The following is a 17925-nucleotide window of genomic DNA, read 5'->3' as shown; positions in this document are numbered from 1 at the left end:
TCAATACATAATATAAAACAATTATTATAAAAAAGGTTAAAAATTATATGATGCCATTTAGCACCGATTCTTGCAGACGATGATTCTATTATAAGACAAATAATAATAACATTTAATGTATTATAATTCACTTAGGTGCCCATGACTGACATCGATTAGTGTCAGTCGCGTACGATTACTGACTCGCTAATCTTTAATGATGTGTTTCGGGTACTCGTTTATGTAATTTAAAAATTTATGCTAATAAAGTTGTAGAGAGAAATGTGTGAATGATTATAGAATAGGTTTGAAAATTTGGGTTAAATGGGTTTGTATTAATAGTGTAAAATTAAAACAAAACGGTCAACATAATGTAACGGCTAGACATCACACATCCTCAATTTCTCATGCATCCACCACCGTGACCCTGGTCTCGAGATTCTTTCAATGTCACTTCCCACGATGCCTCAACGCGGTGTTCCCCACACCACACGACCACTAATATTTTAGAGGCCCTAAGTTTTAGAAATGAAGATGAACGTAGAGAATGAACTATGAATGTTGTTACTCAATTCTCTTTCTAATTTTTACATGGCAGTCTCAATACCCTTTCTAACTCTTATTACTCTTTCCAACTCTTATTCTGTTTGTTAAGCACTACATACTTATAAATGCAATTATCAGGATTCTTTGCTTAAAATAATGAGCTGTGTACTTGTGTTGACATAACGTCTTATTGCGTGCACTACTTTGATAACCGTTTTTTTAACTTTCTAGATTTTTATACATTCACAAATCTCCAATTTCAATGTTATAACACAACTTTTTAGAGAGTGAATCTAACTTCATACTAATAGTTCTGCAATTGATTGAAATAAAAAACAAAGGAGTCTCACCAAGAGCTGTCATAAACCGATCATGGATTCTCTTATTGCACAGATAACCGTCGAATTTTACATTTTTACCGCAAATACCGACTGTTTATAGTAAGTAACTTACATTTTTAATATATTTTCTCTGCCGGATTTTTCAACAATCCTAAATGGGTTTATTATAAATCCATGAATAAACAAAGAAGATAGGGAAGTTTGTTGGAGGGAATCTTGCATGTGGATGTGCATGATTACCACATATATTTATGGAAATAAAGTAATGGGGCTACATGGGATAAGTGCATAGGATTCCTCACAACTACGGGATTCATGATCATGACAACTTTAAGGGGCTGTTTGATTGGATCTTAATGAGCCTTTTAATGGTTCACGTCTGATTCAATCAGATTAAGAGCGTTTGTTTGATAAAAAAATTCACATCTTAATGGCTGAATGGGCCTCTTACCCATTCAGCTCTAAAACAACGTTGAATGACTCTGAATGAGAAAAAAAGACCTAATTACCCACTCCAGTCGTTCATTCCTTCTTCTGTTCTTCTGGCAACCAACGCTCACAACCACCATCATCGCTTGTTGAAGCTCGATTTCTGCCAGATTACAAGCACAACCAAGTATGATTCCTGTCTCCTACTCGATTTATGCTCTTCTATTTCTCTACCCTAGTCGAATGCTGTTTTCCAACCTCTAGGTTCGGATATGGTTCGATTAGCCAGGTTGAGAAGCTAGGGTTTTGTTCAGTTATGTTAAATCTTATCAAGATTCATCAAATTACAATATTAGTTGGGTTAATTGCATCCCTAACTAACTAGTTTGTTCAATTGGTGAGTCAATGCATGTTTATTTAGTTTAATTAAACCTATATTGATTATTTGGAATGACTTAGAATGATAAAATAATTGAATTAAATACTTGAAACTTGTCCGCCCACAAGGTGTTTGATGAAATGCCTCAATTAGAAAAATTGTAGAAAACGATTAATTCGATGCTAGTTGTTTAATAGATTATTAGGACGAATTCAAATGAACATGAAAGCATGATTTACTTCATCAGATCATGTATAAATTAGTTGTGGTATTTCTTTTTTACTTTTTTTATGTAAATTTATGGGGTTTTGATGACGGGTTTGAGGTATTTCTTTTTTACTTTTTTTTGTTTTTAACATGATCTCGTTTTTAACCCTAACCTAATCGACTGCAAGAATTGCCCGAACCAAACTCGTTTACAGAACTGAAGTTGAATTCATGCGAAACTTTAATAAACAACATTTGCTTTACACGAACTCGATTATAAAATCAGTGAATTTCAATCGAATATTGTTGTTTGTTGACTGAAACCACATGTGGAGTCTCATGAATTGCAGGTATAATCTGAAAACACAATAGCTCTACTATGTAGATTGATGTTTGAGGCCCGGACTTGAACTCTGTAAAAGCGTCTCAAGGTTAGCTCAAATTCAACCATTCAATGTTTATTTATATCTAAGGGGCCAACTAAAAATTCGCTTATATACGAGTATGTAGTGTAAATATATATATATATATATATATATATATATATGTGTGTGTGTGTGTGTGTGTGTGTGTGTGTGTGTATGTTGTATAAAAAAATATATAATAGTGCATATATATATATAAGCGGACTGGACCGGAATCTTAAAAGGGCAAATGTCGGGCCTGTAAATCGGACCGTTAATAAAGGGTTGGTTCCGGCTCTACACGGGGTGGGAACATTATATCACGGGTTTGCGGGTTTTTGATATAGTTTTAAGCTTCATTTTATTAATGTAACTATGTTTCACAGGACGGTTTCACGGATGGGGTTCATGGGTTTCGCGGTACGGTTTCACAGATCGAACCCATTTATTAATGTAACTGTGTTTTGTTAGGAAATTTCTACGGTTCGGGTGAAGACCTCGGTTCGGGTTGCATGTATGAAGAGGTGAAGACATTGGTTTGGAATGAAGACGTTGGTTTAGTTGTTGTATATAACTTCATTTTTAAACATATATATATATATATATATGTGGTACTGTGATTTTTTTTTTGTATATTTGAAACATTTTTGTATATTGATTTCATCTTTATGTATATATTTGCATATATTGGGTTTTGTATATCGAGTTTCAATGAAAATAGAAACAAAAAAAAATCTAATAGTTCATTTTGCACGAAATAGTTCAGAGAGGTATAATAGTCATTCTGCATAGCCGTTCAGACATCCAACCAAACAACACTTACTGGTTCAGCACTTACTGGCTCAGAGCCTCTTAATCATTCAGCACTTAATGATTCAGCACTTGACAAACAGCCCCTAAGCTTCATTATAACCCTTTTTAAACACCAAACTACCCACCTTTTGTTTTACTTTTATCAAAACTTACCCCTAAATTCAAGGGCATCCCTACAAATTTGTTCACTTGTACAGTACAACTACAAGATGCATTTAATAGTGTAGGCAGTACGTGTGGGGTGTTCAGTTCTCCAATCATATACAGTTATACACAACCAATTAATGCCTCCTTAACTACTTATAACCGCTCTTAAATAACAAACAACCCATCTTTTATAGTATAGGGCCAATTGGCCAAATAAATTACTACAAACCCATTTATAGTTAAAAATTAATATGCTATTTAATGTAATAACTTACAGTAAAAAGTACTCCATAGGTCAACTAAACCGGCCCATACAAAAAAAAAAAAAAAAAAAAAAAAAGAGGATATCATGTGCTTTGTAAGGGCAAATTTCTTTTTATATCCGGGAACTCGACCCCAGAACCGTGTTTAAAAATAAAAAACTTTATGTGTTACTAGGCTACCTACTGCAAGTAGAAGTGCAAAAAAAACGGTTCTGGACCCGACCCGCGGGTACGGACCGAGCCAGACCCGATGGAACTTGTTCTGCCAATACCAAGTCAAAGCCCGACCCTCCCCGAAACCCAAAAAAATCCCAGTGGAACCGGTCAAATACCCGGCTATACCTGGACCCGGTTTTGACTTTTGTTGACCATACCGGAACCGGTTCCTACCCGGTTCCGATTCCTGAAAATACCCAGTTTGTGCCCCAAGACACAAAATCATGTGATATGGTCATTTTGATTAAGTTTTTTTCTACATAAATAATTATTTTGACTAAACTTTTTTCTAAAAAATAACCACCCCACAAACTGGTTCTACGAATATTTCATGATAGGCAATACGTTTACCTAATCATTTGTACATTTTGCCTACTAGAAATGAAGGGCATCCTAGTATTTTAGTTGCTGAGAAGTGTCAGATTAAAATGAATTTTAAATTTGTCACTACAAGCTTTATGTACTTGTACAGTACAATCACAAGATGCAGATTGGAAAGTGATGTAGCAAGCTTAAAGTGTAAAGGTACTTGTGGGTATTCAGTTCTGTAATAAGATACATAGGTAACTTATAAACTAGCATTGGAAAGAAAGAAGGTATAAATAATAATAAGATAAAGGGTGGACCAGAAAGTACAGATGCAGTTGAGATTAGCCATTTGCAAACATGGGGACTGCTTGTGTTGACCCAATTAAGGAATCTGAAAGCAAGGTATAATACCTTTGCCTCATGTTTCTTCATTATCACCATCCCCACACTACCTACTTAAGGCTACCCACAACTAAAGTACATGTCATATTTGTCATGTTCCTTCTAAAAATATATCAATTTCCTTTTTTTTTATTTTCTTTTCTTTTACTGAATTCAAAATCAAAATTTAAGTATGCAAATTTGACATGTTTGTGCTTAATCTAATTAAAAAATATAATTCCTACCAGAAAACGATGCAGCGGTTTTGCTTATGTTTAGAGGACTTTCTTGACGTCAAAGAAGTTGGCTCGTTCCTTGTTCGCAGCCTCCACGTCGTCGGGAGATGCAACAGCTACCACAACACCTTTATCTTTGATTGCTTCAATTGCATTTGCAAATTCCTTGAAGTCATTTAAGCTATCAAAAACAGAAGAGTGTTATATTCTGGCATATAATATCATAATATGCAACTATGTCTATATAGAGTTTTTAACAAGTAATTATGAAGTGTACCTTGTTGATAGAATCTCCTCGCGTCTCACTTGTCTCTCTTCTTCGGTAATATCCAGCAAGTATCGTAGTAAACTGCAAAAACAAATTTATATAGATTATTAATATCATGGCCAAATTTAAAAAATGAATTGGGTTAAATACGATTTATGTCTATACAGTTTGACCCAAATAACTCTTTTAGTCTATTAGTTTAAATTTTACTTTTTTTAGTCCAGTAGTTTCATTTTCATATCAGCTAAAGTCCAGCCCGCTAACCTTATCCAGGTTTCCTGTTAACTTTTTTATTAAATGAGCAAACTAAACTTGGATTATTTATGTTGCTTAGTCAAAATAATAAGTTATTTGGAAAAACTCTGTTAACTTTTATTATTACAAATAATCCAAGGATATTTGGTCTTTTTAAAAGAAGTTAACAGGAAATCTGGATGGGGGTGAATGAGCTGGACCATATTGATATGAAAATGAAACTGACTAAAAGAGGATTGAGACCCTATTTATTACTAACCTGCTATATCCTTTAGCATCAGGTAATTGGTATGAATCTACATCACCAATTGTCCCAATGATTGCTTTTGTAAGAGTGTCGTTATCCATTTCCATTTGGCGTAGGAAATCAGCAGTTCCATCATAAATATCGAGTGTCTTAAGCAAGTTGGGATCCCGATAAGATAAGAATGAAAATACTCCGGAATGTGTGTCAAAATCACAAAAGCCTCCATAAGCCCCGCCACTAACTCGCACACGGTCCCACAACCACGTGTTACTTACGTGTTTGGATATAACATATGCACTCCCGTTTAGTTCATAGCCAATGTCGTACAGGTTTGCAGCTTTTCCAACATAATTAACCTGTAATCATAATAAGAAATTGATATAATAATGAAACAGGAGATTGCTTTAGAATGTATAAAAGTATAAGTTAACCTGAGTAGGTATCACGATTGCTTCGTTTGTTGATGGAAGTCGTGCATTCCAAGAAGCGGGTGTGACTAGTGAAGTACTTGGAAGTAGATCTAGAAACTTCCCAACAACTTTTTCTGAGTTTTTAAGGTTTTTCCCATCCGAGGTGAGATTCACAAGGCAGCCTTTCTTTGAGAGAAGGGTTCTGCGGATCTCTTCAAGGGACGAAGAAATTCCATCCCAGTCGTTTTCAACTCTCTCTTCAAGATTTTTTAAAAATTCCAAGTAACTGCAAGCATATTGAATGTTAATCCCATGGGTGATTGATTTAACTAAGAAAATTAGATATATAAAGAGGTGTGAATAAACTTGTATAATATTATAATCCAACCTGACACCACCCATTTGTTCACTGATCCACCCTGCACTGTTTAGCTTTGCATCCATTCTTGCAGCTGCAACACCATGACCACTGCCCCTTAATCGGTTCTACAAAAAAATTTAAATATTAGACCACTAGAAATAGCCGTCGTGATAATTGAAATGCCAAAACTCCAATTAATACCTCCATTCTAGCTTTGCTTTGGGATACAAATTGCTTGAAGCGCTTTTGATCTGTAAACTGGACATCTTGGAGAATACAGTTGACCTAAAATAGTAGAGTTATAACTTATAAGCTTATCTGAGAGAACCATTATAAACAAATAAAGAACACACACTGCAATATATAGGATACACATACCAGGTTAAATAGATCTTCCGTGCGTGATGACATGGCCTTGCCTCGAACAATAATATGACTGATAGGAGCATCTGATCCTCGCTTTGATGAAGTGAAAGGGAATACGGATATTCCACCTGTCTTCCTTCCAATTAACTGATTTAGCTGCACAAAGTCTAGGTCCTTTGTACCCATCTCCAGCAATGATTGACTGTTGACCAATAAAGTAACATACTAACATATGAGTATACGCTAACATGAATAGAAAACTTCAAAAAGAGAAAAGAAATAAAAATGTATATGTGTTTTATTATATAACCATCTGAATTCACTTTTTCTTCCTTTTTTGGCTCATTGGTTGTAGCCTATCATTGTTATATTTGTGCATAGCTATCATATAAATTTCAAAGTAACTACTTCCTTTACATATCATTGTCTGAAATCATCCTCATTGTGTTTTGGGTGAAGAGAATAAAATATGCAAATTTCCCAAAGGGTATTCTTATAGTGAAAATGACAGATCCAAACCATAACTTGTAAGTTGTTGTCAACATATTAGAGGCTGTACCCAAGTCAGTCTAACAGCTAATAGTGTTGAAAACGATGAGAGCAAATTTGAGTTATAAACCCTTCTGTTGTAATATCTTACCAAAAGAGCGGAACCAGAGGAAGAAGTTCTTGCTTCAGTGAACTCATATCAAATACTACTTCAGTGTAAAAAACATCATTTGTAAACAGATCATGCTGCAAGACTTTTACTCCATTGATATCTCCAACCTAAAATTGTCAAAAACAGTTGGTTAACATATTTTTAAGTTTGTTGCCATCTTAAACAAACGAATCGCAATATAAAGTTACCTCAATAGGTATTTGAGTAGGTTTTTTGGGAATGTCTTGCAACGAGAGGCTTGGAACAGTTTTCAGAGCTTCTGGAGGGTCAGGAGTTTCTTGCTTCAGTTTTAGCTCATGTGTCAAACGTGCCAACTCAGCAAGATCTTCATCGGTCAAACTTTTTTTAAGTTTCTCCAAGTTTTCTCTCTCTACTGCTTCATCTTGAGAAGCTTTCTCTGGATCGGGCTGTTGGAACAGTACATACAAATCAACCAATACTTTAATAAAGAGGGTTTGGATTAAATACAAATGACTTTTATCGTGAGAAGTGTACAATAACTAGAGTAGAGTAATTATGCTAACACTAGAGTAATTATTATTACACTAACTTTTGAACTAGAGTAATTATTGTTACACTATATTATTTTTTATACATAATTACTCTAGTTCAAAAATGAAATTACTCTAGTTATTATTATGTTTAGTATGTTAATTTTATTTGTACCGAATCCCGCCCGTTAATAAAGAAAGATCATAAAATAATAAAAAACAGTACCTGCATTTCAATCGTTACACGGTGAGGATTCTTTAATATATAGTTCTCTATCAAAGGAGCAAATACTGCTTTTGATCCTTCCTTTTCAATTCTAGCTTTCAATGCCGCTAAAGGTTCTTGATATTTCAGTGGTTCAAATGGATCCATATCATAAATCCACTTCCCCTGTAAACAAAAATAAAAATAAAAAAATAAAATTGAAGATAAAGATTCGAGTTCTACAAACAACAGAAAGTACTCTGGTAAAGTTCAACTTACAACAGCACGAAGCATCAAGGCAAGCCCACGAGGAAACGATCCAGTGTTATTTTCTCTAAGAGCAAACTCAATTGTGTTCATGGAAGCTTCCACAGCCTCTGTGTTAAAACCCTCATTTACAAGATTTTCAAGCGTGTTCATAATCAAAGTTTCAACTTTTTGAATATTTTCTTCAGAAACACCCTTTAATCCAATGCTAAACTGAGGCTGAAGAAGTTCATCTTCAATTCCACCACCAACGATGGCATCTCCCAAACCACTTTCAAGCAGAATTTTCCTTAGTGGAGACGCAGGGGTTCCCAACAATAAATGATTAAGAAATCCGAGTGCAAGTTCGGTTTCTGAATCCAAAGGCTCCTCAGAAAGCAACCAGTTAAGGCATACCATGTGGTTTTTCTTCAAATCACCACCTTCAGCAGCTGGATATTTCTCAACAACTCTAACTGGCTTTGAAAACAGTTTTTGTGTTTCGATTTTTGATTCATTGCGAGCTGGATTTGCATCAAACATATCCAGATATTCTGTTTAAAGACAAGGTTATTAGTTATTAGTCAACCAGAATAAGGATTCGTACTGTTGTTTTCACATATGATAATTGAAAACATACCAATTAGGATACGCAGGCGCTCATTTGCATCATCGTCTCCATAAAACCAGATCCTGGCATTGCTTGGATGGTAATACTTGCGATGGAAATCCTGTGTATTTTATATTTTAGTGAAAATGAAGTACTCAAAATGATAGTAACTAACGAATAACTGTCAGCTATAGTTCACAAAAACATCCAGAACGAAAATACACCTTGAACTCTTCAAATGTAAGTTTGGGTATAACTTGGGGATCGCCTCCACTGTCAACACCATAAGCATTGTCTGGAAAAACAGCCTGCATAAATTACCATGCAGCATCAGCCATAATGTTTGAGACGTAAATATTTTAGAAAAATATTACATGTATAATAAAGGTAAAGGTTTGATTTGGCAACAGCATGTATAATAAAGGTAAAGGTTTGACAACAACGTATTCAAGAAGCACAAACCATAAATTAATCACAAACTTTAAGTAGCACAAAGTTTTACAGAGAAAAAATAACATGAATTTATCAAAGCTCCTGAGCTTTGCACGAAATGGAGAGGAAACTCTATAGTATATTATATAGTGTATACATCAGTTCTATTTTATTTTGCACACAGAACGTTCCTGTGACTCATAGATGTAATCTATTAAATACTTGGGTGGCATAATTATATTTCATCCCAGAACAATTAACCTGGCTAGTGACATGAAGAAGTGTTTCTTTGCAAGTATAATCACTAGAATTAACCTGGCTAGTGACATGAACAATTAACCACTACAAACTACACATTAGAAATTATATAATTTACACAAAAATTGGTGAGCTTCAATTATTAATCTAACATTTCTGAATATATATTTATCTTGAGTGAAAAACTATCTTTCATAGAAAGCCCAACTTTATTTCAATTCTTTGACCGTTACAGAACATATAAATGCAACGCAAAAAACAGAACAGAATTGGAGATACATGAGGCGAATTGCAAGAAACGGAACTGGTACGGGTTTAATACAAAAATGGTTATAAGGTATGCCATATATTACGTTTTCATGAGTTATAACTCAGGCCTGTAACCAAGAAAACGTTTTCCACTAAACATCAGATTTACCTGCTGAGATGCACGACCTAATATGTTATCAGGCTGGGAGTAAACACCTTTCATCTCATTGAACACAACACCTGAAAGCAGCATTATAAAAGATTAAGACCACAGATATGCATGCCATTTTCAAATTCTTAAGATACCATATTAACATGCTAAAGATAGTAGCATATAAAATAATACTAAGAATATAGCCCTATAACCCTCGATACGTATTGTTAACATTGAAAAGGAAAAATCATATTGACCTTTATAAGTTATTTCTTCTGAAGGGTTGTTCAGCTCATAATGCCAACCCTCTTGTTGGAAAGTCTGAATGTCCTCCACACATTTGGGAAAGAACACAGCATCCAGATATACATCAACCAAGTTGTAGAAATCCTACACAAAACAAAAAATACATTATGAAACTAGATCTAGTAGAACATTAAATTATGCCTTATCCAATAAATTGCCACACTGTTTTAACCTTGGTATTTGTAGATGCAACAGGATAACATGTCCTATCAGGATATGTGAATGCATTAAGAAAAGTATGCAAACTCCCCTTCAGTAGCTCAACAAATGGTTCTTTCAAAGGGTACTTTCTTGAACCACATAGAACACTGTGTTCCAATATGTGAGGAATTCCGGTTGAATCTTTCCTGCAGTTGGGTGAAGTGACAATTAGTATAACATGGTAATGCAATAAACTATTTCGCACCCGTCTATGTATTGGTATAAATGTTCCAAAGAAGTCATATAATCGAAGTATAGTTTGCCAAATTATATTCCATTATTGATGGAGCAATGTCCTCAAGTTTATGAATCATACATGGAAACAACATATTTGCCAACCTTTTTATTACTAAAATAATGCATATTGTACTCTTTTAACTTTTGAAGATATAGACTATATGGCACAAGTGCTTTATGTTGCAACTCTTAAATCCAATACAGCTCCGCATATGAACAAATAATCTAAAGCTAGAACAAAAAACACACTAATGATCTAATAGATTGTGCTTTATGAACTACTCAGCTGCTTTTATTAACAGCGCATAAACACATGAACAATCAGACAACAATTTCCAGATTTTTGAAAAACGAACTTACGGAGGAGTTCTGAAAACTACACCAAAGACCTTGTTCTCATCGTCATTCAACACAGACATTACTTCACAACCGGTCTTCTTATGCTTATACAAAATAGCCGTCGACTTACACTCGGCAATAAACTGCTCTGAAACCTTCTCAAATCCAAGCTTCTCAGCAACCTCTTCATTGGAACCGGTAGCGTCTGCAACCAAGCAATAAACCCTAAATTCTTAATAATCACCTTAACAGTGAAAACAAGCAACCAGAACAACCTAATCCAGCAAGCTAATCAACAAATAAGCTCATATCCCTCCTCAAACACCATTTCCAAATTCAAACATCTCAAACTACTCGTCTACACCTAATTTGTAACAGCCTATACATCAATTTTCAATCACAAAACTGCTAAATAAACCCTAGCTCTTCATGAACGGAACAAAATCCAAAATAAACATGAAAACAAACAGCTAGAACAACCTATTTCACCAAACTAATCAATAAATAAGCTCATATCCACTCCTAAAACTTCATTTCCAAATTCCAACATCACAAACTACACCTAATTTGTAACAACCTATACATCAATTTTCAACCACAAAACAGTTAAATAAAGCCCTAGCTCTTCGTGACGTGAATGGAACAAATAGGCGAAATAAACATGAAATTAGAGCAACCTAATCCAGCAAACTAATCAATAAATAAGCTCATATCCACTCCTAAAACTTCATTTCCAAATTCAAACACCATAATATGCATCAATTTTCACCACAAATCAGCTAAAAAACCCTAGCTAATCATGAACGTAACAAAAGCCGAAATAAACATGCAAAACAAACAGCTAGAACAATCTAATCCACCAAAATTAATCAATAAATAAGCTCATATCCACTCCTAAATTCAAACATCATATACTACACCTAATTTGTAGCAAACTCCACATCAAATTTCATCACAAAACAGCTAAAATACCTAGCTATTCATGAACGTAACAAAAGCCAAATAAACATGAAAACAAACAGCTAGGGCAATCTAATCCACCAAAATTTAATAAATAAATAAGCTCATATCCACTCCTAGTTAGTAACAAACTCCACATCAATTATCAATCACAAAACTGTTAAACAGAACCCTAGCTCCACGCAAAGAGAACTAGTAATTAATTAATTAATTAATTAATTATACCTTGAGAGAATTGAGTGGATGAGGTAGCAATAGCTCTGGTGGTCAAAGCTGAAAACCGAGTACTGAAGTTGAGAAGAGACGGTAGAACGGTGGATGTACGGCCGAAATGGTGGCGGAGAGGAGTACGGCGGTGGAGATTGGGGATAAGGCGGTGGTGGTGGCGAGTGGATGAGGCCAGACGGTGAGAAGCACGCGAGAAGGTGCGAATAGAAGCTGCGCGTGAAGATAGAGAACGAAGGACGGCTCGGTCCATTGGTAGTAATGGTGGTGAAGGTGCAACGACAGGGTTGGTGTAGCAGCTCATATGGTGTGATGGTGTTAATTGTGTTGTGTGGTGGCTTGGAGGAAACGTTTTCTGGATTTCTTGTGGGGTTTCGTTTTTTATGTTTTTGGTTGGTTTGTTTCTTTCTTTCTTTTTTATGGTTTTGGTGAGGTCCGTTTCGTATAAGAAACTAAAATATCGTTGTGTTTTGATTTTGGAATGAATACGGCACTCAAATTTAGTTTTTGCGTCTCGTGTTTGTTATAAAACCATCCGTAGTTGATGGTATTTTAGGGCGTTTGAGAAATACCGTTCACTGGCGTTTTGGATGGCATTTTTATGGTCGGCGTTTTGTACACAACGTGAGGCTGGCTTAAATTTTGAGGCTTTTGTGAGAGAAGGGTAGGAGAGAGAGGCGTTTTAGAGGCATTTTCTCACTACACCCGTTTTTTGTAAAATGCACAAAAGCTTACTAGCCGTCACATGGTGCAAAATGTCTGGTGTGCCGAATTTTGACTATGCACGGTCTAAGAGCATTTTCATGATAAATTTTTACAAGCCGTCATATCACCCGCCATATCACTCGTTAAAAGCACTTGCTTGTTCTAAAACATGAAACTTTCACATGTCATGTTAAAAAATTATTAAAATAGTGGATAGAGAGAATTGAGGCCACATGCACGCATGGTTGATCGTCAGACCTAGTCCACGAACTTGAGGTGCACATCACCAGTCGTCCACTTGTTTGTTCCCTGCCATGCAATTCGAACTAGGGGTACAAACTTCCATTGTGGATGCTTTTAATTGTTTTTTATTTTTTTTAAGAATTAATTATTTTATTTATTCTTTAATAAAAAGAAAAGGATCCCAAGTCGCATTGATTATTCTTATTATATTGGATTGATTTAGAAACGGTTTGGATTTGATTAGTAAAGTCAATGTCAAATTAAGCCTAACCTATTTTGGATCCCAAGTCGCTCTTACTTTTAATCTTCTTAATTTTCTCTTATACCGTAATCTTAAGACAAAGAATGATAATAAAAGAATGATAATGTAATCACTAAAAAGTATATGAATGTGTTAGATAAGTTAAACTATTGAAAGAATGGTCTTTTAAATTATGAAAGGAGAGAATGAAAAAATCATTAAAATCTTTTAGTCAAGTTACGCATTAAATTGTAGCTTTATGGGTCTCTTTTCATAGCATAACTTTATTGTGAAGACGTGAACAATAAATGAAAAACAAAATTTTAATGTGTTCTCATGTTCTAAAAACGAACAAGAGACTAAGACTCAATTGGTTAAGAACACTTTCTTACATGAAAATGGAAAAAATATTAATAAAAAAATATAATTTAAAATTAAAAATAAAAACGACAAAGGTAAAAAATAAATAAAAATGTTCCTCATGTTTTCTTAGTTCTTAAAAAAAGACATAATGTGAAGAAAAAAAGATCATTATGTCTTTTTAATTATAATTGTGTTTTTTATTCACTTTTGTAATTGATTGTGTTTTTTTCATTGGCATTGTGTTTTTTTTATTGACATCGTGTTATATTAATTAACATTGTGTTATACTTTGTGATATATTGTATCTTTTTTTCATTTATTATTGTTTTTTCTTTTCATTTTGTCTTTTTTGGATTTTTTTAGCGAGAATGGCGTGGAAAATATTTTAGTTTTTTATTTATATTGCGAGTTTTGATTCTTTTTATTATTTTTCTGATTTTTTTATGAGAGGATTTTTTTTTAAAATAATAGATTTTTATCACATTTCTCATTTTTATGTGTTTGTAGTTTAACTTTTCTTCCTTGAGAAAAATACTATAACTTATATGATATTTCAATTTTCATTAATTTTTTATAACTAAAATCAACATCATTTACTTAAAGGAATAATATTACCATTTAATTGAAATCCAAATGTAATACTCCGTATAATACTATCATTTATATCTTATTATGTATTGTATTATATGAAATTCTATAAATTGAGGTTACATATTGTTGAAGTTTCTATCACAATTCACAACTGATTATAAGTGCCTGATCACAAGTCTAGAAAAATCCTACGTGACTATGAAGATCGCTTAGTTTTTGATTCAGCTTTGTCTCTTGGTATTGGCTCAACGTGTTAGGAACTAAATTGATCCCCTCTCAAAATTTCGAGAGGTTCAACGTCTTAAACATAAGGCGTATGACAATACAAACTTGATGGCTAATGATTTTGTTGTTCGCGTGGAATCACAAGATGGGTTGAAGGCGGCTGATAAAATTTCAAAATTACCTAGACAACCAAGAATAACCTCATTTAATCAATAATCAGGTTATGTAACAGTTGACTCAAATCATGGTAAAACACTATTTTATTATTTTGCAGAGTCAACAGCCCAAGCTTCTACAAAACCTCTCGTGCTATGGCTAAATGGAGGTAAATAATTCTCCAACTTAATTTATGGAGTTTTGATTATATCCTTTCATTCTGTATTAACTATTAAATTTATCTTAGGACCCGGATGTTCTTCGCTCGGAGGCGGAGCAATGATGGAACTTGGTCCATTTCGAGTTAATGAAGATGGCAAAACTCTGTCATCAAACAATTATTCATGGATTGAAGATATACTTGTTACTTATCAAAATCAAAATTTGATTGTATAAATTTCCTTTTTGTTGAGGAAGTTAAAGATAAGTTTTTCTTAATGCACTCTTATGTGTTGTATAATGCATTAACTTTAAAAAGCTTACATTTTTTTATTATTTTAGTTATATAAATAAATATTGCAATATTTGACTTCTAGCTCATTAAAAAAAATAAATGAAAGTGTAAGTCGCTATATTGGTTCAATTGGGTTAATTTCCTTTTAATGTAGTTGTGTTGTTGATGGTCTCCCTTCGGGCTGTGAGGGGAGGTTGCTCGTTCCTGCCTTTATTTATAAAAGTATACAAATGTCGGCGGAAAATTAAAATTATAAATAAATTTGCAATTAATGTTCGTATCATTGGCGGATCCAGCATACAAACGGGTGGTTCCCCGGAACCACCCGAGTTTCGAAATAATAGTGTACGGATATATAGAAGACGCGTAGGAACCACCTTATAAATTAAGAGGGAACCACCTAAAAAAAATTCCTGGATCCGCCACTGGTTCGTATACTATTGCAAAAATCAAATTAATGCAGAGGCTAATATTCTATTCTTGGAATCTCCTGCTGGCGTTGGATTTTCATACTCCAACACATCCTCCGACTACAAAACTGGAGATACACAAACTGCGAAGGATTCATATACATTTTTAATCAATTGGTTGGAGAGGTTTTCTGAATACAAAACTAGAGATTTTTACATTACTGGAGAAAGTTACGCCGGCCATTACATACCTCAACTCGTCGAGTTAATCCTTCAACAAAACAAAAACAAAAATCATACAATCATCAACTTGAAAGGAATCGCGGTAAGCATGATTTGACATAACGTTAACTGGTATTAACTTTAAAAAATAAGCCGTTTAAGAAACTTGGTTGCTATCAAATAAAATTTCCTATTTTTTATTACTTGTATGGCCATAACTTTTATTTGTGTTAACTTTATATAAAAAGTTAACTGGTAAGACATTTAAGAAACATGTTTACTATAAGATAAAATTTTCTATTTCATTTATAGCTTATATGGTCAAAAACCTAACGTGTTTCTAGATTGGAAATGCGTATATTGACGATGAAACTCAAGAAAAGGGAACCCGTGATTTCTGGTGGTATCGTTCGATGATTTATGATGGAATCCATCATGGAATCGTTAAAAATTGTGACTTTTCATGGAATGGAACCAAGTCCAGTGCATGTCAAGCTTATATTGATGAAGAGCATAAAATGATCGAGCACCTGTATCCTTACGATATTTATGCTCCCTTATGTGTAAATGGAACATCTACTAAGGTAACCTTAACTTATGGTTTTGGTTTTTAACTTATTTATTGAGCAATGCCATAAATTTCATAAAATAAATAGGAACGGACTTATGCAGTTAAATCTTTGTTTGTCTATTTGATCTTAAGCAGACAAACGAGTTTGATCCATGCAACGACAAGTATATCGAAAGTTACTTGAAGCTCCCTGAAGTTCGTAAATCACTTCACGCATATTTCACTGGCATTCCGGGAATTTGGAAAGATTGCAAGAGTGGTTTCTCAAATCTAGAGTACATATGAGGGCTTATTTATTTATTTTTAAATTATTGAACAAAACGAGTTCATTCTATTGTTTTTGTGTTCATAGTGACCAGCTATATGATGACTGGACCGATCAACCGTTTTCTATGTTACCAAGCATCCAACGACTCATGGGGAGCGGCATCCGCCTTTGGATTTATAGGTATATTAGTATACAAAGATTTTCATATTGGTATTTATATGATGATATTATATCAACCATCATGACATGGAAATAATTATCCAAAACACGTGTCACATATGTCATTTCAAACATGTGACATTTTATTGCTAAAGAAAACCCGAAAACCCAATGAGGTGGTTAGGGCTAATGCGAATGCGTCATTGTTATGTTTCCGACCAGAAATAAAGGTTGCACATAATGCTAGAAGGTCCATGGGCTACGCCCCAGATAAATGCCTATGGGTATTATGTAAATATCACAAAAGTATGTCAGTTGAGTGTATAGATAGAATTCGTATGTGGTTGATAGAAAGTAGGAATCCGATATTATATTTTTTGTATCTTGCCTTGAATATTATTATCCTATAAAATGCGGCGGGGATACTGATAGTAGCGTGCCGGTGACAACAACCAAATACGCATTAAAGAAACTTAATGCAAAAATCAAGAAACCATGGTACCCATGGTACTTGAATGGCGAGGTTAGAAACTAATATTTTACAAATATAACCAATCTTGTATAGTATTTGAATCATTAATGGTCATGCTTTATTATTTTGCTTATGATTAGGTTGGGGGATATGTGGTTGAGTATGAAGGCTTAACGTTTGTAACCATCAGAGGAGCAGGACACTTCATACCAAGCTATCAACCTGCTCGTGCTTTCGCACTTTTTTCATCCTTTTTGAATGGAAAGCCTCCTGTTTCTATGTAGTTATAGTTTTTGTTTCGTGCTCATAAAAAGAAAAACGTGCTTTTGATGAATATTTGACAAGTTGCAAAACATAGTTTCGTGACACATGCCTAAATTCAGTGTAAAACACCCAACCGAATCTAACGACACAAAAAATCAAGTATACTATAAAAAAACCATAATATTCTTTGTAACAAAATGATCGCGCGCAGTTCATCTCTCGATACATGATTTATTAGATAATAGAAAAATATAGCATATACTCCGTAACATTTAAATAAAAATTTTGAGGGTATCTATGCGAATCTTAACCGTTATACTATATTTGTACATCTTCCTTGACCAAAAGAGTGAAAATCAACTTTAATTTGTAACAAGTTGTTAGTCCTGCACGCGTTGCGGCATAGGATCTGTATAACGCCATTTATAAATCAAACATAGGCAAGAGACC

The 17925-nt window shown here is 34.1% G+C and overlaps 1 protein-coding gene and 1 pseudogene across 1 annotated transcript; one reads left to right on the top strand and one right to left on the bottom strand.

Annotated features, from left to right (window-relative positions):
- Positions 1-4321: 4321 nt before the first annotated feature.
- On the bottom strand, positions 4322-12571 carry LOC143629454 (presequence protease 1, chloroplastic/mitochondrial-like). Its single transcript, XM_077098724.1, has 18 exons — positions 12132-12571; positions 10968-11151; positions 10342-10516; positions 10121-10253; positions 9879-9949; positions 8995-9078; positions 8801-8891; positions 8194-8714; positions 7936-8100; positions 7407-7625; positions 7198-7325; positions 6570-6759; positions 6393-6476; positions 6219-6316; positions 5852-6116; positions 5433-5776; positions 4928-4999; positions 4322-4831 (listed from the first exon to the last, which is right to left on the bottom strand). Exons 1-18 carry the CDS (start codon positions 12433-12435, stop codon positions 4690-4692), a joined length of 3270 nt encoding a protein of 1089 aa, XP_076954839.1. The 5' UTR covers positions 12436-12571; the 3' UTR covers positions 4322-4689.
- A 150-nt stretch (positions 12572-12721) lies between these two features.
- LOC143629356 (serine carboxypeptidase 1-like) lies at positions 12722-17495 on the top strand (annotated as a pseudogene).
- The last annotated feature ends 430 nt before the right edge of the window (positions 17496-17925 follow it).

This window comes from Bidens hawaiensis, unplaced genomic scaffold (assembly GCF_021521415.1).
Source record: "Bidens hawaiensis isolate Kalapana, Puna unplaced genomic scaffold, B.hawaiensis_p1.1 tig00005195_1, whole genome shotgun sequence".
NCBI lineage: Eukaryota > Viridiplantae > Streptophyta > Magnoliopsida > Asterales > Asteraceae > Bidens > Bidens hawaiensis.
This window is presented reverse-complemented; position numbering and strand designations above follow the sequence as displayed.

Excerpts from the sequence above, each read along its gene's own strand:
- LOC143629454 (XM_077098724.1), bottom strand. The coding sequence starts at position 12,435 with ATGAGCTGCTACACCAACCCTGTCGTTGCACCTTCACCACCATTACTA. Across the intron at positions 8,715-8,800 it reads GCGCCTGCGTATCCTAATTG|AATATCTGGATATGTTTGAT; the intron begins GTATGTTTTCAA and ends GTCTTTAAACAG. Across the intron at positions 6,477-6,569 it reads CGGAAGATCTATTTAACCTG|GTCAACTGTATTCTCCAAGA; the intron begins GTATGTGTATCC and ends CTACTATTTTAG.